General features: G+C 45.2%; 1 protein-coding gene across 1 annotated transcript in view; it reads right to left on the reverse strand.

Annotated features, from left to right (window-relative positions):
* The window catches only part of EVC2 (EvC ciliary complex subunit 2), a 174393-nt gene that overhangs the window by 89966 nt on the left and 58688 nt on the right, over positions 1–25739 (reverse strand). Inside the window, exons 8-9 of the mRNA XM_029063978.2 lie at positions 21308–21442; positions 17343–17491 (exon numbers count right to left, since the gene is read on the reverse strand). Coding sequence (XP_028919811.1) covers positions 17343–17491; positions 21308–21442 — 284 coding nt within the window. The remainder of the gene's footprint in view (positions 1–17342; positions 17492–21307; positions 21443–25739) is intronic.

Consider the following 25739-nt stretch of genomic DNA (forward strand, 5'->3'; position numbering starts at 1 on the left):
GGAGATGGGCCTTCAATAAGGCTTTGAAGTGTCAGGGAGAGTCACTGTCTGTCAGATTCGAGCAGGGAGTGGGTTCCAGGCCAGAGATAGGATGTGGCCCAGGGATCGGTGGCGAGACAGGCGATATGGAGCCACAGTGAGAAGGTTAGCGGCAGCAGAGGAGCGGAGTGCGGGGGCTGGGCTGGAGAAGGGGAGAAGGGAGGTGAGGTAGGAGGGGACAAGGGGATGGACAGCTTGGAAGCCAAGAGTGAGGAGTTTTTGTTTGATGCGGAGGTGGGTGGGCAACCCCTGGAGGTTCCTGAGGAGTGGGAAAATATGGGGAAACTACTGATTGAGTCCCTCAGGCTGGAAAATCCATCCCACTGAATGTGCCAGGCACCGTGAGGTGCAAATGTAATCTTGCTAACACACTCACGGCAGAGAAATAATCGAAATCAAAGAACCGCTAGAGCCAAACAACCCGCAGAGAAGGGAATACACCAAGCCCATCTAGGCTTGGCTTGAGATCCGAAACTTTATGAATTAGTACTTTCTAAGAAACAGCGTGGTCTAATAATAATGTAATAATGTTGGTATTTGTTAAGCGCCGAGCACTGTTCTAAGCGCTGGGGTAGACATAGGGGAATCAGGTTGTCCCACGTGGGGCTCACAGTCTTAATCCCCATTTCACAGATGAGGGAACTGAGGCACAGAGAAGTTAAGTGACTTGCCCACAGTCACACAGCCGACAAGTGGCAGAGCTGGGATTCGAACTCATGAGCCCTGACTCCAAAGCCCGTGCTCTTTCCACTGAGCCACTGAGCCACGCTGCTCTTCTGGTCTAGTGAGAAGCTGTGTGGGCAATGGATAGAACCCGGGCCTAGGAGCCAGAAGGACCTGGATTCTAACCCTGGCTCTGACACTTTGTCTGCTGTGTGACCTTGGACACTACTCTGTACCTCAGTTAGTTCGTCCCCCTTGTAAGAACCCAGCACTTAGTACAGTGTCAGCACATAGTAAGTGCTTAACAAATACCAAAAAAACCCCCCAAAACAACAAAAAAAACCAATTGCCAGATAACCAGACATAAGAAAGCACCTTGAACACGTGCTTCAAAAATACTTCTTGGTGATGATCCATTTTAACATTAGCTTTCTCATCTGTATGATGGGAGGATGACATGGAAATTTGTGAAGCGTTCCATATTTTTGAAACAAAAACTCCTCATTCTTGGCTTCGAAGAGTGAACATTCACTCCATCCCTCTGCCCCCTCCTTACCTCACCTCCCTCTCTCCTTCTACCGCCCAGCCTGCACAGTCCGCTCCTCTGCCGCCCACCTCCTCACCGTCCCCCGTTCTCGCCTATCCCGCCGTCGACCCCCGGGCCACGTCCTCCCTGGTCCTGGAATGCCTTCCCTCCTCACCTCTGCCAAACTAACTCTCTTCCCCTCTTCAAAGCCCTATTGAGAGCTCACCTCCTCCAAGAGGCCTTCCCAGACTCAGCCCCCCTTTCCCTCTGCCCCCTTTTCTCCCCCCAACCCTCTACTCTTCTCCCTTCCCCGCTCCTCAGAATTGTGCTCATTTGAATATATTATTTGTCTATATTATTTATTACCCTATTTATTTTGTTAATGAAGTGTATATCCCCTTAAGATTAAGACTGTGAGCCTCACGTGGGACAACCTGATTACCCTGTATAATAATGTTGGTATTTGTTAAGCGCTTACTATGTGCAGAGCACTGTTCCAAGCGCTGGGGTAGATACAGGGTAAGCGGGTTGTCTCACGTGAAGCTCACAGTTAATCCCCCTTTTACAGATGAGGTAACTGAGGCACAGAGAAGTGAAGTGACTTGCCCAAAGTCACACAGCCGACAAGTGGCAGAGCCGGGATTCAAACTCATGACATCTGACTCCCATCTATCCCAGCACTCAGGACACTGCTCGGCACATAGTAAGCATTAACAAATACCATCTTTACTATTATTATTTTAGGAATTCAGTTATATTATCCAAAGCATGAGAAGCAGTGTGGTCTGGCGGGTAGAGCATGGGCATGGGAGTCAGAAGGAGCTGGGTTCTAGTCCCGGCTTCGCCACTTGCCTGCTATGTGCTGGGTTAGATATAATAAAGATGATGGTACCTATTAAGTGTTTACTTTGTGCCGGGCACTCTACTAAGTGCCGGGCTGGATACAAGCAAATCAAAGTAGACATAGTCCCTGTCCCACGTGTGGCTCACACTCTTAATCCCCATTTTACAGATGAAATAACTGAGGCCCAGAGAAGTGAAGTGGCAGAGGCGGGATTCGAACCCATGACCTCTGACTCCCAAGCCCGGGTTCTTTCCATTGAGCCCCGCTGCTTCTCTATACTATACTCTATACTCTACTCTATACTCTATACTATACTCTCCCAAGTGCTTAGTAGAAGCGGCATGGCATATCTGTTGCCAAATTAGACTTTCCAAGCACTTGGTACAGTGCTCTGCACACAGTAAGCGCTCAATAAATACAACTGAATGAATAGTGGATAGAGCCGGGGCCAGGGAGTCAGAAAACTAGAGTATTATTCACTGTACCGCCATCTTATCTGTCTCACCGCCGACCTCTCGCTCACATCCTGCCTCCGGCCTGGAATCCCCCTCCTCATCATTTGTCTCCCCCTCTAGACTGTAAGCTCACTATGGGCAGGATATATGTCCGCTAATTCTGGTGTACTATGATAATGTTGGTATTTGTTAAGTGCTTACTACTACTACTAATAATGTTACTTACAGCACTTAGCTCACGTGCTCACAGATGAGCTGAATGAGGCCCAGAGAAGTGAAGTGACTGGCCCAAGGTCACATAGCTTGTACATACAAGTGTAAGTAGTAAGTAAGTGTAAGTGTAAGTAATGTTACTTACAGCACTTAGCTCACGGGAAGCTCTTCGTCAATATAACCAACTAATTTACTGGAAATCAAGATGACATTTTTCAACACTTCTCGGGTGGGTTTCATAAAGTGTGTAGTTTGTTCAGAAAGGTATGACTTGAGATACCGATCTGTTGTACTGTACTCTCCCAAGTGTTTAGGAGAGTGCTCTGCACAGACTATGTACTCAATAAATACCACTGATGATGAATAATTCATTTCTAATCTTCCTCGCTGATTTCTCATTCCATTCATTTATATATTAGATGAGAGAATTACGAAAACCTCATTAAGAAAGAAAAATGATTTCAAAAGCACTTTAAACTCGATATATCTCTGCCCTTGAGCTCAGCTAATCGCTAAAAGATATGACTTCATCTTACTTTAAGAGACTTCTATTGTCTGTATTTGTGTGAATTTTTACTCATCGTTTCAGTGTCACAGAAATTCTCAAGAGAAAGTTTGTATGATTCCATCATTATCTCTGAAACCAACTAGAGCCTGGATAATACCAACAGATGTGAAGGGTGTAAGGAAGGGTGGAACTCTACTGAAACCTTTCAAAAGTGGTGCTAACAGTTTCCTTCACATACTAAATGTACTCCTGTGAAACACCTAGCTGGAAGCACACGCTGAAAAGTGAGAAGCAACTTGGCTTAGTGGATAGAGCACAGGCCTGGGAGTCAGAAGGTCATGGGTTCTAATCCCGGCTCCGCCACTTGTCTGCTGTGGGACCCCGGGCAAGTCTCTTCACTTCTCTGGGCCTCAGTTCCTTCATCTGGAAAGTGGAGATTAAGACTGTGGGACCCACGTGTGACATGAACTGTGTCCAACATGATTAGCTTGTAATCATGTAGAGAAACAGCCTGGCTTGTTGGAAAGAGCCCGGGCTTGGGACTCAGAGGTCGTGGGTTCCAATCCCGGCTCCGCCACTTGTCTGCTTTGTGACCTTGGCCAAGCCACTTCCCTTCTCTTGAGAAGCAGCGTGGCTCAGTGGAAAGAGCCCGGGCTTTGGAGTCACAGGTCATGGGTTCGAAACCCAGCTCTGCCACTTGTCAACTGTGTGACTGTGGGCAAGTCACTTAACTTCTCTGGGCCTCAGTTCCCTCATCTGTAAAATGGGGATTAAGACTGTGAGCCCCACGTGGGACAACCTGCTTCCCCTATGTCTACCCCAGTGCTTAGAACAGTGCTCTGCACATAGTAAGCGCTTAACAAATACCAACATTAATATTATTATTATTATTATTCTCTGTGCCTCAATTACTTCCTCTGTAAAAGAGTGTGAGCCTCACGTGGGATAGGGACTGTGTCCAACCTGCTTACTTTGTATCTGCCTCAGTGCTTTAGAACAGTCCTTAGCACACAGTAAGCGCTTATCAAATACCATAATTATTAGCTATTATTATTATTATGAAGCAGGGGGGAAGGGAGTCCAGACCAGAGAGAGGAAGTGAACATGGGATGAGTGGCGGGAGAGAAGAGACCAGGTTGCAGAGAGCAAGTTACTGGCATTGGAAGAGCCAAATGTGTGAAATGGGTGGCACGGAAGATTAGCAAAATTATGCAGGAAGAAGAGAGACGACTGAGTGTTGACTGTGGTATCTGTTAAGGGCTTACTGTGTGCCAAGCACTGTACCGATCAATCAATCCGTGTGCAAAGCACAGTGCAGAGCACTGTAATAAGCGCTTGGGAGAGAACATGATCCCTGCCCTCAAGGAGCATCTACAATCTAGTGGGGGAGACATATTAAAATAAATGACAGATAGACACAGCCACAGAATGTAAGGATATGCAGCGCTTAGAACAGCACTTATCATTATAATAATAATGGTATTCAAGTGCTTACTATATGCAGAGCACTGTTCTAAGCACTGGGGTAGATAGAGGGTAATCAGGTTGTCCCACGTGGGGCTCACAGTCTTAATCCCCATTTTACAGATGAGGTAACTGAGGCACAGAGAAGTTAAGTGACTTGCCCACATTCACACAGCTGATATGCATATAAGTGCTGGGGAGTCGATGGACAGTATCAAAGGACTTAAGGGGGTAGAGACCCAGATTCATAAGCGATGCAGAAGAGTGGGCGAATAGGCTACGGGGAAAGAGAGGTTAGTTAGGGAAGATTCCTTGGAGGAAATACGATTTTAGTAGGGCTTTGAAGACGGGGAGAGTGTCATTCAATTTATTGCAAACAGTCCATTTATATATTTATTGAGCACTTACTGTGTGCAGAGCCCTGTACTAAGCACTTGGGAGAATACAATATAACAGTCAGCAGACACATTCCCTTCCCACAGCAAGCTAACGGTCTAGAACAGTGCTGAGGGAGATTCGAGGTAGTCAGTTCCAACACAACTCCTGTCCTTCAAGAGGCTCACTGACAAAGAAGGAGGGAAAACAGGCATTTTAATCTCCATTTTAGAGAGGTCAAGTGACTTGCCCAAAGTTCCATACCAGGGGGCAGAGCCGTGATTAGAAGCCCGGCCCTTTCACACCGAGGTCCATTTTTTTCCACTAGGCCACACTGCTTCTGTTGTACATCCCAAGAGTTTAGTACAGAACATTGCTGTGTACTATGTGATCAGATTAAATCTGTCTCCAAAAAAAGCCATTTGTCAACTCTAATTTAGCAAGTATTAAGCCAGGTAAGCAGAAGAAAATGTCCATTCCATCTGTTTCCATACCTGGACACCTGAGTACGGGCTTGGGAATTAGAGGATATGGGTTCTAATCCCGGCTCTGCCACTCGTTGCTATGTGACCTTGGGCAAGCTATTTAACTTGTCTGTGCCTCAGTGACCTCATCTGTAAAATGGGGATTAAGACTGTGAGCCCCACGTGGGACAACCTGATCACCTTGTATCTACCCCAGCTCTTAGAACAGTGCTTGGTACATAGTAAGCGCTAAACAAATACCATTATTATTATTATTGTTATTAATTGAGTAAGGATTGAAATATAACTATACTTCTAAATTTCAAACTTTTTAGGAAACGGTGAAGAGTTCTGTCATATTCTACCAATATCCAAAAACACGAAAAGCCATTCCTTTCAGATAATAGTAACATCTTCTGGAATGAGATTAAAATATGTTAAGCAGCATGGCATAATGGATAGAGCGCAGGCCTGGGAGTCAGAAGGTCATGGGTTCTAATCCCGCTCTGCCAACTGCTGTGGGACCGTGGGTGAGTCACTTCAATTCTCTGGCCCTCAGCTCCCTCATCTGTAAAATGGGGATTAAAACCATGATCCCCACATGGGACAGGGACTGTGTCCAACCTCATTAGCTTGCATCTGCTCCCAGCTCTTAGTACGGTGCCTGGTACACAGTAAGAACTTAACAAACACCACCATAATTATTATTATTATTATCTACGTTACACTTTTCTCTATGCGTCAGAGGATTTCAGCAATTTAGCTTTAATTTTGACATAATAAGCTCCTTGTGGGCAGGTAATATGTCTACCAACTTTGTTGAACTGTACTCTCCCAAGCACTTAGTGTCTGCTGTTTGACCTTGGGCAGTCATTTCACTTCTCTGTGCCTCTTCAATGGGGATTAAGATTGTGAGCCCAATGTGGGACAGAGACTGTGTCCAACCCAATGCTTAGTACGGCGTCTGGCACATAGTTAATAATAATGATGGTATTGATTAAGCGCTATGTTCCAAGTACTGTTCTAAGCACTGGGGTAGATACAAGGTAATCAGGTTGTTCATTCATTCAATCGTATTTATTTAGTGCTTATTGTTTGCAGAGCACTGTACTAAGTTTGGAAAGTACAATTCCGGAGCAAATAGAGACAATCCCTGCCCACAACAGGCTCACAATCTAGAACGGGGTGATGTCTCACGTGGGGCTCACAGTCTCAATCCCCATTTTATAGATGAGGACACTGAGGCCCAGAGAAGTTAAGTGGCTTGCCTAAGGTCACACAGCAGACGAGTGGCAGAGCTGGAATTAGAACCCATGTCTTCAGATTCCCAAGCCCGTGCTCTTTCCCCTAAGCCACGCTATAAGCACTTAACAAATACCACAATTATTATTATGATTACAGTGCTCTGCGCACAACAAGCGCTCCATAAAGATCACCGATGGATAATAACTAAAACCTTTGCTATGTATCTGACAGGCGTAGATTTGATTCTTGCAGGTGGTGATGAGATGTGTCTCACACTAAGTACAGGAAAAATCTACCTGAAGAATTGGGATGGTGTTAGAAGGAAAGAGGAGGATGTCAGGAGAAAAACACTGGGGGGAAGAAATATAAGATTTTGGAAAATGACCATGAACAAATGGGCTGCAGTTGGAGAGAAAAGGGATATGCCTGAGGAAAAAGAGTAGCAGCACGGCCCAGTGGAAAGAGCACGGGCCCGGGAGTAGGAGGACCTGGGTTCTATTCCTGGCTCTACCATTTGTCTGCTATGAGCACTGGAACAAATCACTTCATTTCTCTGTGCCTCAGTTCCCTCATCTGCAAAATGTGGATTCAATACCTCTTCTCACTCCTACTTAGACTGTGAGCCCCACATGGGACTCAATCATCTTGTATTTACACCAGTGCTGAGTACAGTGCTTGGCACACAAGCAAGCGCTTAACAAATATCATTAGTATTTTTATTATTACAAAACAATTAGTGAATGCTTATTGAGTGTAGAACACTGTACTAAAATAAGTCAGTGATACCACCGACTGATGGCATTGATTTTTTTGGAATTAATAACAGTAGAACGTATTGCCCCTCAAACTACAGAGATTTCCTACTTAAGTCAATTAGAGGGAATCGGACATTTATTTATATTAATGTCTGTCTCCTCCTCCAGACCGGAAGCTCATGGGCAGGGGAACGTGTCTTCCAAATCTGCTATATCGTACTCTCCCAGGTGCTTAGTACAGTGCTTTGCACACACTAAGTGCTCAATAAATACCACTGATTGATTGATTAAGGACCAATATCACTTGCCCAAATCTTGTGCCCCAGAAATCTATGCAAGAACCACCTTATAGACCCACTTTTTATAATCCATTTTCAATCATTTGTTTCAGAAATGGGTTTTTTTTTAGAGTTAAAGCATCATTCTCATAGTTGAACTGAAAAGCCTGATGTCCGAACAGCAGCTGGCCCTTCAATCAGCAAGGAACATCCCAAAGCAAAAAAATCCATTCGGGGTGAAAAATATACCCTCAATTTGTACATCTACAGTGACACCATCAGGACTCTCCTTGGCACTAAAGGGAATACTCGTGCAAAAATGGAAACTTCTTTTCTCACCTGCAATTCCCAATTCCTTCTCTTTCACTGATAGAAAGTCCGTTTTAGTGGCTAAAAAGGGCCGAGAACCCCCTTTTAAGACCCCCCCCCACCTCAGATAGGGTGGTGGTGGCGAAATCAATTCATCAATAAATCATATTTATTCCTCTATTTTATTAATGTGTATATACCTATAATTCTATTTATCTATTTTGAAGTTAGTGATGCCTTTCTACTTGTTTTGTTGTCTGTCTACCCCCTTCTAGACCGTGAGTCTGTTGCTGGGTAGGGGTCGTCTCTGTTGCCGAATTGTACTTTCCAAGCACTTAGTACAGTGCTCTGCACACAGTAAGCGCTCAGTAAATATGACTGAATGAATGAATGTTTAGTGAATGCTTATTGAGTGTAGAACACTGTACTAAGAACTTGCAAGAGTACAATAAAACAGAATTGGTCAACTTGTTTCCCGTCTACCAGGAGCTTATAGTCTAGAGGGTGAGACAGACATTACTATAGATTTCAGATATAATAACAATGGCATTTGTTAAGCGCTTACCACGTGCCAGGCACTCTACTAAGCTCTGGGATGAGCACAAGCGTATCAGGTTAGACACAGTCCCTGTCTCACATGGGCTCACAATCTTCATCCCATTTTACAGTTGAGGTAACTGAGGGCAAGCAAAGTGAAGTGACTTGCCATAGGACTTGTTCATTCCAAGCGCTTAGTACAGTGCTCTGCACATAGTAAGCGCTCAATAAATACTATTGAATGAATAGGTCACACAGCAGGCGAGTGGTAGAGTCGGAATTAGAACCCAAGTCCTACTGACTCCCAGGTCCCGGTCTAGCCACTAAGCCAGGCTGCTTCCCTACTGCATATACATGTTATGGGGCTAAAAGTGAGATAGGGTGAAAATTATAAAAGTTCTCATCCCAGGTCGAAAGCTGTGCTTGAGGGGAGAGCAAGGACTCCATATTGGGGGATCCAAAGGCTCTGGAGCAACGGAGGAATTATTCATTCAATTATATTTATTGAGCACTTACTGTGTGCAAAGTACTATACTAAACACTTAATTAGAGGTCTCCCTGGAGAAAGATTCTAGTCTGGGGGATCAAACGTACTTCTGATTCATTCATTCAGTCATATTTATCGAGCGCTTACTGTGTGCAGAGCACTGGACTAAGCGCTTGGAAAGTACAATTCGGCAACAGAGACAATCCCTACCCAACAACGGGCTCACAGTCTAGAAGGGGGAGACAGACAACAAAACAAAGCAAGTAGACAGACATCAATAGCATCAAAATAGATAAATAGAATTATAGATATATGCACATCATTAATAAAATAAATAGAATAATAAATATGTACATATACACACAAGTGCTGCGGGGAGGGGAAGGGGGTAGAGCAGAGGGAGGGAGTCGGGGCGATGGGGAGGGGAGGAGGAGCAGAGGGAAAGAGAGGGCTCAGTGTGGGAAGGCCTCCTGGAGGAGGTGAGCTCTCGGTAGGGCTTTGAAGAGGGGAAGAGAGTTAGTCTGGCGGAGGTGAGGAGGGAGGGCGTTCCGGGACAGGGGTAGGACGTGGGCCGGGGGTCGACGGTGGGACGGGTGAGATGAAGGCCCAGTGAGGAGGTGAGGGGTGGCAGAGGAACGGAATGTGCGGGCTGGGATGGAGAAGGAGAGAAGGGAGGTGAGGTAGGGGACCAGGTGATGGACAGCTTTGAAGCCAAAGTTGAGGAGTTTTTGCTTCATACTTCTAATAATGCTTATAGTCTGCGTTAAGCATTTACTCGGTGCCAAGCACCGCATCTCATGCAGGGGTGGCTACAAAATAATCAGATTGACACAGCCCCCGTCCCACACGGGGCTCACAATCTTTGTGGGAGGGAGAACAGGTATCATCCCCATTTATTTAGGTAATAAACTGAAGCCCAGAGAATCAATCGATCAGTGGCATTTATTGAGCTCTTACAGCGTGCAGAGCTTGGTAGACTACAATACCATAGAGTTGGTAGAAACAATCTCTACCCACAAAGGATTTATAGACAAGAGGGAGAGACACATATGAAAATAAACTACAAAACAGACGTGTACTTAAGTGTTGAGTGGGTGGGGTGAAGATCAAAGCGTGTAAATGGAACAGATCAAGAGCTCCTCTCTAGACTGTGAGCTCCTTGTGGACAGGGAATGTGTCTGTCTGTACTGTACTCTCCCAAGTGCTTAGTACAGTGCTTTGCACACAGTAAGCGCTCAATGAGTACGGTCGAATGAATGAATGAATCCAAATGCATCAGTGATGTAAAACAGCAGAGGGGAAGCACGGCAGAAGGGAGGGCCAAGAGGGGAAATGAAGGCTCAGTGAGAAGCAGCGTGGCCTAATGGAAAGAGCCTAGACCTAGGCATCCCAGGATGCGGGTTCTAATCCTGGCTCTGTCACTTGTCAGCTGTGTGACCTTGGGCTAGTCACTTCAATTCTCCGGGCCTCAATTATCTCATCTACAAATTGGGGGCTAAATCCTACTCGGTGAGTTCTATGTGGGACAGGGTCCGTGTCCAACCTGATCATCTTATATCTACCCCAGGGATCAGAACAGTGCTTGGCACATAGTAAGCACTTAACAAATAGCTTATCATTATTAATAGTTGGAGATGGCCCCTTGGAGGAGATGTATTTTATTATTAATAATAATAATAATAATAATAATAATAATGTTGCTATTTGTTAAGCACTTACTATGTGCAGAGCACTGTTCTAAGCACTGGGGTAGATACAGGGTAATCAGGTTGTCCCACGTGAGGCTCACAGTCTTCATCCCCATTTGACAGATGAGGGAACTGAGGCACAGAGAAGTTAAGTGACTTGCTCACCGTCACACAGCTGACAAGTGGCAGAGCCGGGATTTGAACCCATGACCTCTGACTTCCAAGCCTGGGCTCTTTCCACTGAGCCACGCTGCTTGGGGCTCTGAAGATTAGGAGGCTGGTGGATTCTAGGATAAGAAGGGGACCGGAGTTCCAGACCAAAGGCCATAATAATAACAATAATAATAATAATAATATGAATTATAGTATTTGTTAAGCACTTATTCTGTGCCAGGCACTGTACTAAGCCCTCGGGGGGGATATAAGCAAATAGGGCCGGCTGGACACATATCCCTGTCCCACATGGGGTTCACGGTCTCATTTCTCATTTTACAGATGAGGTAAATGAAACACAGAGTAGTGAAGTGATTTGCCCATGGTCACACAGGAGACATGTGGCGGAGCCAGGATTAGAACCCACGACCTTCTGACACCCAGGCCGGTACTCTATTCACTATACCACAAAGAACTGATGGTGAGAAAGATGATTTCGAGGTAGAGTGAATACGTTGGCTTTAGAGGAGCTAAATGTGCAGATTGGGTTGAAGTAAGAGAGCAGTGAACCTAGGATTAGAACCCAGGTCTTTCTGCCTCCCAGGCCCGGGCTCCATCCACTAGGCCACGCTGCTTCCCGACTCTAGTCCCGACGCTGCCGCTTGTCTGCTTTGCGGCCTTGGCCAAACTTCTCTGTGCCTCAGTTCCCTCATCTGTAAAGCGGGGATTAAGACTGTGAGCCCCATGAGCCCCATGTGGGACAGGGACTGTGTCCAACCCAATTTGCTTGTACCCACCTCAGTACAGTGACTGGAACAAAGTAAGCGCTTAACAAGCACCACAGTTATTATAAGCGCTTAGTACAGGGCTCTGCACAAGTAAGCACTCAATAAATACGATTGAATGAATTACGAAGACTGGACATGCATTAAATCAATCAGTGGTACTTAGTAAGTGCTTATTGCGTGCAGACTATTTTACTAAACACACGTACAATACAACAGAGTTAGTAGACAAAATCCGTGTAGACGAAGTTGACAGTCACAATAGAAATCCTTAGATAATGATAATCTTAAAATACTAATAATGGGAATTTGCTAGGCACTAGCTGAGAGCCAAGCCCTGTACTAAGTAGATACAAGATAATCAGGTTTGATCTAGCCCCATGTGACACTCCCAATCTAAGTAAGAGAGAGAAGGATTTAAACCCCATTTTACAGGCTATCTGTAACCGCTAAAAGTATCTGAAACATCACTTAAATCCTCCCCTTCCTCTCCCTCTAAACTGCTACCATATTCATTAATTAATACATTCAATTGCATTTATTGAGCGCTTACTGTGTGCAGAGCACACAGCTTGGAAAGCGCTTGGAAAGTACAATTCACCAGCAAATCCAAGCACTAATCCTATCGCGCCTTGATTATCGTTTTCAGCCTCCTTGCTGACCTCCCAGCCTCCTGTCTCTCCCCACTCCATAATCCACTCTCCTGTCTGGATTATTTTCCTTCAAAAATGGTCGGACCATGTTTCCCTATTGCTCAAGAAAGTCCAGTGGTTGTCTATCCACCTCAGGGTCAAACAGAAACTCCTCCCCATTGGCTTTAAAGCCGTCCATCCCCATGCCCCCTCCTACCTCACCTCACTACTCTCCTACTCCAACCCAGCCTGCACCCTTCATTCCTCTAATGCCAACCATCTCACTGTCCCTCCATCTCATCTATCTCGCCACCGACCTCTCACCCACCTCCCACCTCTGGCCCGGAACGCCCTCCCTCCTCATATCAGATGGATAATTGCTCTCCTCCACTTCAAAGCCTTATTGAAGGCCCATCTCCTCCAAGAAGCCTTCCCTGACTAAGCCCTTCCCTCCTCTTCTCCCACTCCCATCTGCACCACTCTGACTTGCTCCTTCATTCATCCTCTCTCCCATCCCCACAACACATACATATATATCAGTATATATCTGGTATTCATTTATCTACTTATTTATTTAATTAATGTCTGCCTCCCCCTCTAGGCTGTGAACTCACCGTGGGCAGGAATGTGTCTGTTGGTTGTTATACTGTACTCTCCCAAATGTCTAGTATTCATTCATTCATTCATTCAATAGTATTTATTGAGCGCTTACTGTGTGCAGAGCACTGTACTAAGCATTTGGACTGTACAAATCGGTAACAGATAGATAAAGTCCCTGCCCTCTGATGGCCTTACAGTCTAATCGGGGGAGACGGACAGACAAGAACAGTAGCAATAAATAGGATCAAGGGGATGAACATCTCATTAAAACAATAGCAAATAAATGGTACAGTTCTTTGCACACAGTAAGCACTCCATAAATATGATCGAATGAATGAATATATGATTGAAAGGGGGGCGGGGGGAGAGAGGAAGAGAGAGAGAGAAGAGAAGGAGGAGAGAGAAGAAACAAGAAGAGAGAAGATCCCAAATGGCTGAAAGAAGTACATGGGTGGTAAACTATGTTTTGCGAGAAGAATGAGTGACAGCAGTGGACCCAAACAGCTGTTGGACAGACAGCTGAAATAGGGAAACCGAAAGCCAGGAAGGCAGAGGGAGCGTTTTGAAGATGCGATAAAACAAAGCCTCAGACACTGTTACCTCCAGGCCGAAAACAGGGATCGGTGGGCAAGGACGGACCCTCCCGCCCCACGGTCAACGAGAAGGGAATGGTTCTCTTCGAGCAAAAGCTTCGTAGGAATGAGACCCAAGGGAGCCAAAGAGAAAACGGCGCCAGGCACTGGAAACGTTAAACATGACACGACAACACAACAAAGGACTGCGAAAGGGCCGTCGCGGATTCAATCACCACAAATGTTCACAGGCAAATTTCCGCCATCACCGGCATTGGCTTCGAATAAAAAGGTGAACTATAAAGGAACTTTGTTTAGAGGGCTGAGTCGAGAAAAGGCAATCTCCTGGAAAAGACAATCTGGTCTGCCCTGCAAATGCATCTTTTTCAATGGCGTGTTTTTGCGTGGTCACCTGTCAGACCTCAGTGTTAAACAACTTACAGGAGTAAGTGCTATCTGTCACAGGGATTTTTTCCTGGGCTGTTCATGGCAGAGGACAGAGATAAAATTGCTTTGCTGTCTGTCTCCCCCGTTTAGACTGTGAGCCTGTCACTAAGCAGGGATTGTCTCTATCTGTTGCCGAATTGTACATTCCAAGTGCTTAGTACAGTGCTCTGCACATAGTAAGCGCTCAATAAATGCTATTGAATGAATGAATAAAATAGAACTTTCCAAAAAATCCATAGGTAGGACCCGTCAAAGGGCAGGGACTGTCTCTATCTGTTACCGATTTGTACATTCCACACGCTTAGTACAGTGCTCTGCACATAGTACACGCTCAATAAATACTATTGAATGAATGAATGAATGTTTAAGACGAGGGTGTGTTTCCCCTGGACAGACCTTACGGGAAGCAGCGTGGCCTAGCGGAAAGAACACAAGCCTGGGAATCAGAAGGAGCCTGGTTCTAATCATTCATTCATTCAATCGTATTTATTGAGCACTTACTGCAGAGCACTGTATTAAGCGCTTGGAAAGTACTATTCAGCAGCAAAGAGAGACAATCCCTGCCCACAGCGGGCTCAAAGTCTAGAAGGGGGCAGACAGACATCAAAACAAGTAAACAGGCATCGATAGCATCACTACAAATAAGTAGAATTATAGAGAGATATATACACATCAAAACAAGTAAACAGACATTAATATAAAGAAATAGAATTACAGATATGTACATAGATACACAAGTGCAGTGCAATCCCGGCTCCGCCAAAGCTGGGTGACCTTGGATAAATAACTTCACTTCTCTGTGCCTCAGTTACCTCCTCTGTAAAATGGAGATTAAGACTGTGAGCCCCACGTGGGGGAGGGACTGTGTCCACCCTGATTAACTTGTATCTGCCCCAGTGTTTACGCTAGTGCTTGACACATAGTAGATGCTTACCAAATACAATGAAAAGACTGTTTTTGTTTTTTCTAATGGCCAGAGATCTTCATTTAGCATTATGCAGGAGATACAAACATCAGGGGGGCCCCAGAAGACAAGCAATTATTTGACTGGATGCCAGAGCGAACATCTGTCGGATCAGAATTCCACGCCGCTTCCACCCGAGGGGTTCACAAAAATAGAGAGCAGAGAAGACGCCAACGGGAGTTTCGGGAATCAAGAGTTTATCAAGGTCGGTAGCGCAACACCCCGGGGTCAACAGCTCAGTTCAAGCCATGGGGCTGGAGCGATTCTGTGATTGGATCCGGAAATGGCGGGGGACAGAAAAATCAGAGTCGTGGGGAGTTCATCAATTGAGCCGGAATTGCTCTCCTGTCATCCGGACAGAAAGCAATCAGGACGTCCAAAGTGAAAATCTTAGATGCGTGCCTGCTCTAAAAGAAGATCCATATTTCACCATAAATGTGTCCGTTTCAGGAAACAAGGAATGTGTTTTGTGAAAGGCGGGAGGGAGAGATCAAGAATTGGGTAGGTAGTAGAAGCTACTAGTCAGAAGGACCTGGATTCTAATCCTGCTCTGCCAGTTTGATTTTTTTCCTAATGGTATTTGTTAAGTGTTTACTGGGTCGGGCCCTGGATTCAGCACTGGAGTAGATACAAGCTGACCGGGTTGAGCACAGTCTCTATCCTGGACAGGGTTCACAATCTTAATCCCCATTTTTACAGATGAGGTAGCTGAAGCACAGAGAATTATGTGATTTGCTCACCTTCAGCTTTGAACAGAACACTCTGACAGGATTAGGGAACCAATCGATCAATGAATGGTATTTACTGAGCAATTCTATAGGCAGAGCACTGTACTAAGTGATTATCTTCCAATAGCTTAAGCCTGTCAGGATCCACGGCAACCTGGTGTCCGAATAAGCAGTTTAATGACGATCGTGGTATTTGCTAAGTGCTTACTATTCACTCTATAGTATTTATTGAGTGCTTACTATGTGCAGAGCACTGTACTAGGTGCTTGTACCCAGTAATGTACTGTGTACTGGGGGAGATGCAAGATAATCAGGTTTATGAGTGTATTCGTCACGTGGCTACTGAAATGGGAGTTTCTCCAAGGTGCCTAACACCACCACTGTAGGAAAGAGAGGAAGAACGAAGGAGAGAGGGAGGAAGGGAGAGAGGGAAGAGGAAGGAGGGAAAAAGGGAACTTGTTAGGCATTTACTCTGTGGCAAGAACATGTACTAAACACTGCGGTAGGTACAAGATAATCAGGTCGGACCCAGTTCCACATGGAGCTCACGATCTTCGGGGAAGGGAGCAAAGTTACTGAATCTCCATTTGACAGATGAGGAAACTGAGGCCCAGAGAACTTAAGTGATTTGTCCAAGGTTCCACAGCAGACAGGTGGCAGATTCAGGATTACAACTCGGGTTCTCTGACTCCCACGCTCGTGCTCTTTCCACTAAGCCATGGTACTTCCTTTTAAAGGATTAGGGGAGGATCAGAAGAGTCTTCACTTCCTTCAACAATGTAACAACTTAAAAGGAATGAAGGGTCTTTCATTTCCCACTCATCTCTCATTTGGCTCTGAAAAGAAGGATCCTGGAAACTCCTTACTGTGGCTTCAAAGCACTCAATCATCTCGTCCCCTCCAACCTCTCTTCGCTGCTCTCGTATTACAACCCAGCCGACACATTTCACGCCTCTAAGGCCGACCCACTCACTGCACATCCATACCTCGTTGCCGACCTCTTGCCCGGGTCCTGCCTCTCTCCTGCAACGCCCTCCCTCCTCATACCCGACAGACGGTCACTCTTCCCACCTTCAAAGCAGGGAATGTGTATGTTATAACGTACTCTCCCAAGTATAGGAGTGAGTAGGGAAGCAGGATGCTGGAGGCAAGCAGCATGGCCTAGCGGATAGAGCACAGGCCTCAGAGTCAAAAGGTCAAGGGTTCTAATCCTGGCTCCCCCACTTGTCTGCTGCGTGACACTGGGCAAGTCACTTAACTTCTCTGTGCCTCAGTTCCCTCCTCTGTTAAATGCGGATTAAGACTGTGAGCTCTTTGTGCGATAGGGACTTCATCCAAACGAATTATCTTATATCTACCCCAGTGCTTAGAATAGTACCTGGCCCATAGTAAGCGCTTAACAAATAGTACAATTATTATTATTATTGTCTAGTACAGTGCTCTGCACATAGTAAGTGCTCAATAAATACAACTGATTGATCGTCTGATTGTCAGTTGGTAGAAACTGCAGAAGCCTTTCTACTGTGGCCTGCTGAGGATCGCCCTGCCCAGAGATTACTTGACAAACATCACACAGACACAAAAACATGTTACAGGAGTCTGAATTCTTACTCTTTTAAGGCTTGGAGCATATTCTCTGGCTCTTCAAAAGCAAGAATTTCAAGGATCTGGTTATCGCTGGGGAATCTTTCATGTAGGGCATCAGCGAATGTGAAATGCGAGTATTCCAGGGAGTTTGCCTGAAGGATGCTCTGTCGGGCCTACAAGTGAATTAAGAAATAACAGTGAACAAAGGAACAAGCTGAGTGAATGATCAATTGTATTTATTGAACGCTTACTGCGTGCTCTAGTTTAATCTGCTTCCTTGAGTCACGGGTCAACTGTGTCCTTATTGAATCTTTCAGATTTTGTTTTTTATTTCACCAGCGAAAAAACTGGTGGGAGGTCTGATGTCAATGCTGTCCCTTTTCCCTGGTGTGAGAGCAGCGTGGACTATAAAATGTTGTTGTAGCACGGTATTCAACAAACCGTTTGTGTGCCAAGGACTGTACTAAAAATTGGGATAAATACAAGATCATCAATTTCACAACAGCCAACATTATTTAATTCTTCTGCAATGAAGGACCGCGTAACTTGGACTCTTTGAGGAATAGAGCAACCTGGACTAAGTTCTTGGGAGAATACAACATAACAGAGAAGCAGCGTGGCCTCATGAATAGAGCCCGGACCTGGAAGTCAGAAGGACCTGGGTTCTACCACTTGTCTGCTGTGTGACCTTGAACGAGTGACTTCAGTTATCTAGGCCTCAGCTAGCTCATCCATAAAATGGGGATTAAGACTGTGAGCTCCAAGTGGGACACGGACTGTGGCCACCCTGATTAGCTTGTCTGAGGTGGAAAGTGAAGCAATAAGCAGTTAAATGACTTGCCCAAGGTCACATAGCAGGCAAGAGCTGGAATTAGAAACCAGATCCCCTTTCTCCCAAGCCCCTGCTCTTTTGACTAGACTACGCTGTTTCTCAAAAACCTTGCCAAAATGGATTATTAACAAAAAATCCCACAAGACGTTGTCTTTCCTTGCCGTCGACCCCTCACCCATCACGTGCCTCTGACCTTGAACTCCCTTCCCCTTCCCTCTCCATTGTCCCGAGTCGCCCCCTTGGCTCTACCCACCCTCCCTGCCCCACAGCACTTGTGTATATATATATATATATATATATATATATATATATATATATATGTACATATCTATAATTCCATTTACTTATATTAATGCCAGCTAACTTGTTCGGGTGTATCTATCTATCTATCTATCTATCTATCTATCTATCTATCTATCTATCTATCTATCCCTCTATCTTTCTATCCATCTATCTATCTATCTATCTATCTATCTATCTATCTATCTATCATCTATCTATCTATCTATAATTCTACTTATTTATGTTGATTGTATTGATGCCTGTTTACTCGTTTTGATGTCTGTCTCCTCTCTTCTAGACTGTGAGCCCATTGTGGACTAGGATTGTCTCTCTTTGTTGGTGAACTGTACTTTCCAAGCACTTAGTCCAGTGCTCTGCACATAGTAAGCGCTCAGTAAATACGATTGAAAGAATGAATGAATACCCAACAGACACCACCCTTAAAATTATAGACAATGACTCTCCTCTCCTTTAAAGCCTTAGTGAAGGTTCTTCTCCTCCAAGAGGACTTCTATCACTAAGCAGCATGGCTCAGTGGAAAGAGCACGGGCTTTGGAGTCAGAGGTCATGGGTTCGAATCCCGTCTCTGCCATTTGTCAGCTGTGTGACTGTGGGCAAGTCACTTAACTTCTCTGTGCCTCAGTGACCTCATCTGTAAAATGGGGATTAAGACTGTGAACCCCACGTGGGACAACCTGATTCCCCTGTGTCTACCCCAGCGCTTAGAACAGTGCTCTGCACATAGTAAGCGCTTAACAAATACCAACATTATTATTATTATTATTAATCCCTCCTTTCCTCTTCTCCCGCTCCCTTCTGCATCACCCTGACTTCCTCCCTTTCTTCATTCCTCGTTCCAGTCCCACAGCCCTTATGTCGTAAGGGTAATTCATTTATTTCTACTAATGTCTGTCTTCCCCTCTATACTGTAAACTCGTTGTGGGTAGGGAATGTGTTTGTTAATTGTTGTACAGTACCCTCCTAAGCACTTAGTACAGTGCTCTGCACATGGTAAGCTCTTAATAAATACTGACTGATTTCAAAGCTTTATTAAAATCAGATCTTCTCCAAGAGGCCTTCTACGATTAAGCTTTCATTTCCTCTTCCCCCATTCCCTTCTGCATCACTCTTGGATTTGCTCCCTTTATTCACCCCGCCCTCAGCTCCACAGCACTTATGTACCTAGCCATATTTTATTTCTTTACATCTGTCAGCTCCTTGTTTGCATGGAACACGCCTACCGACTCTGATACAGTCTGCACTCTCCCAAGTGTTTAGTACAGATACTCAACAAGAGTGAGGAGCAGACAAAAAAAGCCAGATCTGACACTACGAGTTTTGATCAGAATGGCTTTGGGTAATTGAAGAATATCTGTATGGCAACCTATTTGGCTACTGCTTGAAAAGGTTCCTAGAACCCCACACATCCAATCTGTCACCAACACCTGCCGGTCTCACCTCTACAATATCGCCAAGATCCGCCCTTTGCTCTCCATCCAAATGGCTCTCGTGCTGGTACAAGCTCTCATAATATCCTGACTGGATTATTGTGTCAGCCTCCTCTTGGATCTCCCTTCCTCCTATATCTCCCCATTCCAGTCTATTCTTCATTCCGCTGCCCGGCTCATCTGCCTGCAGAAACGCTCTGGGCAGGTCACTCCCCTCCTCAAAAACCTCCAGTGGTTGCCTATCAACATCCGCACGAAACAAAAACTTTGCACTCTGGGCTTCGAGGCTCTCCATCACCTTGCCCCCGCCTACCTCTCCTCCCTTCTCTCTTTCCACCGCCCACCCCGCACGCTCCGCTCCTCTGCCGCCCACCTCCTCGCCGTCCCTCGGTCTCGCCCATCCCGCCGTCGACCCCCGGGCGACGTCCTCCCGCGGTCCCGGACACCCTCCCTCCTCACCTCCGCCAAACTCACTCTCTTCCCCTCTTCAAAGCACTGCTGAGAGCTCACTTCCTCCAAGAGGCCTTCCCAGACTGAGCCCCCCCTTTCCCTCTGCTCCCTCTCCTCTCTCCCCCACCTTCTGCTCCTCCCCTTCCCCTCCCCTCAGCACTGCGCTCATTTGTATATATTATTTATTACCCTATTTATTTTCTTAACGTGGTGTACATCCCCTTGATTCTATTTATCTTGATGATGTTGTCTTGTTTTGGTTTTGTTCTGTTTTGTTTTGCTGTATGTCTCCCCTGCTTAGACTCTTAGCCCATCACTGGGATTGTCTCTGCCTGTTGCTGAATTGTACATTCCAAGCGCTTAGTATAGTGCTCTGCATATAGTAAGCGCTCAATAAATACTATTGATTGAATGAATGAATGGGAATGTGCACAGGCGGTAGTAAAGCGGCACAATTTTTCCTACAACTCCAGGGCTAGTAGAGAACGGGGTGTATATAAATGATGCTGATTGCCCTAATAACAATAATAATAATGTTAATTATGGCATTCATTAAGCCCTGACTCACTCCCTTGAAGACTGCAAAGTGCCTCAACCTTTTGAAATCACTTACAGCACTGAAGCTTGAAATAGTCAACGAATCTCCAAGCACATAATCTCTAACCAGGAATGATTTACACCCAGGAGCAAATGCACAACATCGCCCTAAATATGCAATTATTAAGATTGTGTATTTGGGAAAGGATCCCACGGCACACCGCTCAGGGTATTCCTAATGCTCGATTTAATAAAATGATGACAATCATAATACGTAATTATTTCTAAAGCATTCACAAAAGAAATATTATGGGGGAATAAAGCATAATCATTAATTTTCAACTGAACAACACGTTAAACGAGAAAAGGCACGATAAAAAAAAAATGCTATGAAACAGAAAAATGTGTACAGAATAAATTGAAGAGAAGTGATGACTCACCCAATTGTTATTAAGGATGCTCCATCTGAAGCCCTGAAAGTGATAAATAACTAAAAAAGCAACAGATGTGACCACAAAGGAAACGATAAAGCCGATGAAGAATCCTGCTGCATGGAGGCCCGGGTTCAATTCAACCTATGGAAAAGAAAATGAAATACCTTTATCCCAGCTTTTCGCTTCAGGCAACAAGTGATGTAGATTCATTCATTCATTCAATCGTATTTATTGAGGGCTTACTGTGTGAGGAGCACTGGACTAAGCGCTTGGGAAAGGACAACATAACAATAAACAGACATATTTACTGTTCACAATGAGCACACAGTCCAGAGAAGGAGACAGACTTTAATAGAAATGAATAAAATACAGATCTGGACTGTGCTGAGGGGCTGGAAAGGGGGATGAATGAAGGCAGCAAATCAGGGTGACGCAGAAGGGAGTGGGAGAAGAGGAAAAGAGGGCTTAGTCAGGGAAGGCCTCTTGGAGGAGATGGGCCTTCACTAAGGCTCTGAATGGAGAATCACTGTCTGTCGGATATGAGGAGGGAGGATGTTCCAGGCAAAGGACAGGATGTGGGCGCGGGGTCGGCGGTGAGATAGACAAGATCGAGGTACAGTGAGAAGACTGGCATTAGATTCATTCATTCATTCAATAGTATACATTGAGCGCTTACTATGTGAAGACCACGGTGCTAAGCGCTTGGAATGTACAAATTGGTAACCGATAGAGACAGTCCCTGCCCTTTGACGGGCTTACAGTCTAATATATTAATGTCTATCTCCCCCCCGGCCATGCTTCAGAGGAGCAAAGTGAGCGGGCTGGGTTGGAGTAGGAGAGCAGTGAGGATGCCAAGGTATCTGACTGCTTTAAAGTCAATGGTGAGGAGTTTCTAACAGCAATCTTCCCTGCCCTTCCTTCTTCCAAACACTTCTACTAGTCTCGAAGACGCAATCAATCCATCAGTCAATCAACTGTATTTAGTGAGCACTAGAGCACTGTATGAAGGCCTGAAGAGAGTATGATATAGCAGAGTTGATAGACACGTTCCCTGTCCATAAGCAGCTTAGGGTCTAGAGGGGGAGGCAGACATTAATATGAATAATGAAAATTATTATTATTATTATTATTATTGTTTGTGATAAGTGCTCACTATGTGCCAGACACTCTACTAAGCGCTGGGGTGGATACAAGCAAATTGGGTTGGATGCATTTCCTACCTCACATGGGGCACACAATCTCAATCCCTATTTGACAGATGAGATAACTGAGGCACAGAGAAGTGAAGTGACTCGCCCAAGGTCACACAGCCGACAAATGGCAGAGCTGGGATTAGAACCCATGACATTCTGACTCCCAGGGCCATTACGGACATGTATATAAATGCTGTGGGGCTGAGGGGAGGGGCGAATAAAGGGGGAAAGTCCAAGTGCAAGGCTGACACAGAAGGGAGTAGAAGAGGAAATGTTTTGTTCAAGGAATCACATGATTCTGTTTGGGACCAATCAATCCCATTTAAGTGTTTATTAAGTGCAAGACACTGTACTAAGCCTCGGGAAAGTACGATACGTTTGGTAGTAGACTCACAGTCTAGAGGGGGAGACGGGTTTTGAAATAGATTATAGATAGGGGATGGGATAGAGTATTTCCATGTGAACATAACGGCTCTGAGGGCTGTAGAGAAGCAGTATGGCATAGTGGAGAGAGCACATGCCTGGGAGTCAGAAGGTCATGGGTTCTAATCCCAGCTCCGCCATTTGTCCACTGTGTGACCTTGGGCAAGTCACTGTACTTCTCTGAGCCTCAGTTACCCGATCTTTAAAATGGGGATTGAAATGGGAGCCCCATGTGGGACAGGGACCGTGTCCAACCTAATTTGCTCGTACCCACCTCAGCGCTTAGAACAGTGCCTGGCACATAGTAAGTGCTTAACAAATGCTGATAATGATAATAATTATTATTATTGGAAGAAATATCAAAGTGCTTGGGGAATCCAGATGCAAGAGCATAGGTGACACAGAAGGGAAAAAGAAACATAAAGTATATAATAATAATAATAATAATGTTGGTATTTGTTAAGTGCTTACTATGTGCAGAGCACTGTTCTAAGTGCTGGGGAAGATACAGGGTCATCAGGTTGTCCCATGTGAGGCTCACAGTTAATCCCCATTTTACAGATGAGGTAACTGAGGCCCAGAGAAGTGAAGTGACTCGCCCACAGTCACACAGCTGACGAGTGGCAGAGCCGGGAGTCGAACTCATGACCTCTGACTCCGAAGCCCAGGCTCTTTTCCACCGAGCCACGCTACTTCCCCATTTAACATTTAACATAACATTTAAGCACAAGCATCGATTCTTAGGCCAACAAATGAATCGAGGGAAAATATGTTAAGTGACCATTTCTTTTTTATGATATTTTTTAAATGCTTACTACGCGCAGGGCACTATTCTAAAGCACAGGGGTAGATACAAGATAATAAGGTTGGATGCACTCCAAGCCCTACACGGGGCTCACGGTTTTAATCTCCATTCTACAGATAAGGTAACTGAGGCACGAAGTAGCAGGTGGCTTGCCCAAGATCTGGGAACATTCATTCATATTTATTGAGCGCTTACTCTGTGCAGAGCACTGTACTAAGCACTTGGGAAGCACAATTCCACAACAGATAGAGACAATCCCTACCCAGCAACAGGGTCACAGTCTAAAAGGGGGAGACAGACAACAAAACAAAACAAGTAGTCAGGCATCAATAGCATCAAAACAGACAAATGACGGAGTTGGAACTGGAACCCGAGTCCTCCGACTCCCAGCCCCATGCTCTTTCCACTAGGCCGGCTGCTGCTTTTCTGCCTGATTTTCATAAGGCTGACTGCCTGATTCCTTTTGGATTTGGGGCCTCAAAACACATTTATATGGTTGGATTATGGGTTATTTGAATATGGAAGTTATTGGACATGAATACCTTTCTATTCAATAGTATTTATTGAGCGCTTACTATGTGCAGAGCATTGTACTAAGCGCTTGGAATGTACAAGTCGGCAATAGATAGAGACGGTCCCTGCCGTTTGACGGGCTCCCAGTCTAATCGACGGGCTTTCTAGTACTAGGTTAGTGTACATATTGATTATGGAAATTTCAGTCAGAAATTGGCAGATTGTCAGTGAAGCCTTTCTGTTGAATCGTGTTGTCGTTTGAGTTCATTCATTCAATTCTATTCTATCGTGTGCAGAGCACTGTATTAAGAGTTTGGGTAGGACAATACAACAATATACAGACACATTCTCTGCCCACAATGAGCTGGCAGTCTAGAAGGGGAGACAGACATTCATAAAAATAAACATATGAATATATAGAGTTTGCTTGAACTCGGTGAAATCCAGACAATTTTCACAGTGTATTTAGGCAAGTAACATAGTCTTTTTGCTCCTTAATTTCCATTTCCCTGCCCTTCCCCCTTTTTTGGCATTTGTTAAGCACTTACTATGTGCTAGGCACTGTACTTAAGTGCTGGGGTAGGTACAAAGTAATCAGGTTGGACACAGTTCCTGTCCCACATGGGGTTTACACTTTTAATCTCTTAATCCCCATTTTACAGGTGAGGTAACAGGCACAGAGAAGTGAAGTGACTTTCCCCAGGTCACACAGCAGACAAGTGGCAGACCCAATTCAAATCCATTGTATTTACTGAGCGCTTACTGCATGCAGAGCACTGTACTGAGCACTTGGGAGAGTACATTCCCTGTGCACAATGAAGGGGGGGGAGACAGACATCAGTAGAAATAAATAAATGATGGACATGGGCATAAGTGGTGTGGGGCTGGGAGGGGAGGATGAATGAAGGGAGCAAGTCAGGGAGATGCAGAAGAGAGGGGGAGAAGAGAAAAGGAGGGCTTAGTCAGGGAAGGCCTCTAGGAGGAGATGGGCCTTCCAAGTCCTTGTGACACCCAGGGTCGGACTCTATTTAGTAGGCCACACTGTGAGCCCCTTTATAGGGACGGTCTCCGGTTTGATGGGGTTTTTTTTGCAGCCACCGTGTTTAGCACATAGTAAGGCACTGAATAAGGGAAAATAAAAATAATAATAATAATGTTGGTATTTGTTAAGCGCTTACTATGTGCAGAGCACTGTTCTAAGCGCTGGGGCAGACATAGGGGAATCAGGTTGTCCCACATGGGGCTCACAGTCTTAATCCCCATTTTCCAGATGAGGGAACTGAGGCCCAGAGAAGTTAAGTGACTTGCCCAAAGTCACACAGCTGACAAGTGGCAGAGCCGGGATTCGAACTCATGACCTCTGACTCCGAAGCCCTTGCTCTTTCCACTGAGCCACGCTGCTTCTCTAAAAGAAAGGAAAAGAGTAAACGAAGTCACAGAACAGCTTTGGACTGGGCTCATCTCAGCCCGTGAATTTTGTTCCTATGGCTTATGCACATTCCTA

The sequence above is a fragment of the Ornithorhynchus anatinus genome, chromosome 4 (assembly GCF_004115215.2).
Source record: "Ornithorhynchus anatinus isolate Pmale09 chromosome 4, mOrnAna1.pri.v4, whole genome shotgun sequence".
NCBI lineage: Eukaryota > Metazoa > Chordata > Mammalia > Monotremata > Ornithorhynchidae > Ornithorhynchus > Ornithorhynchus anatinus.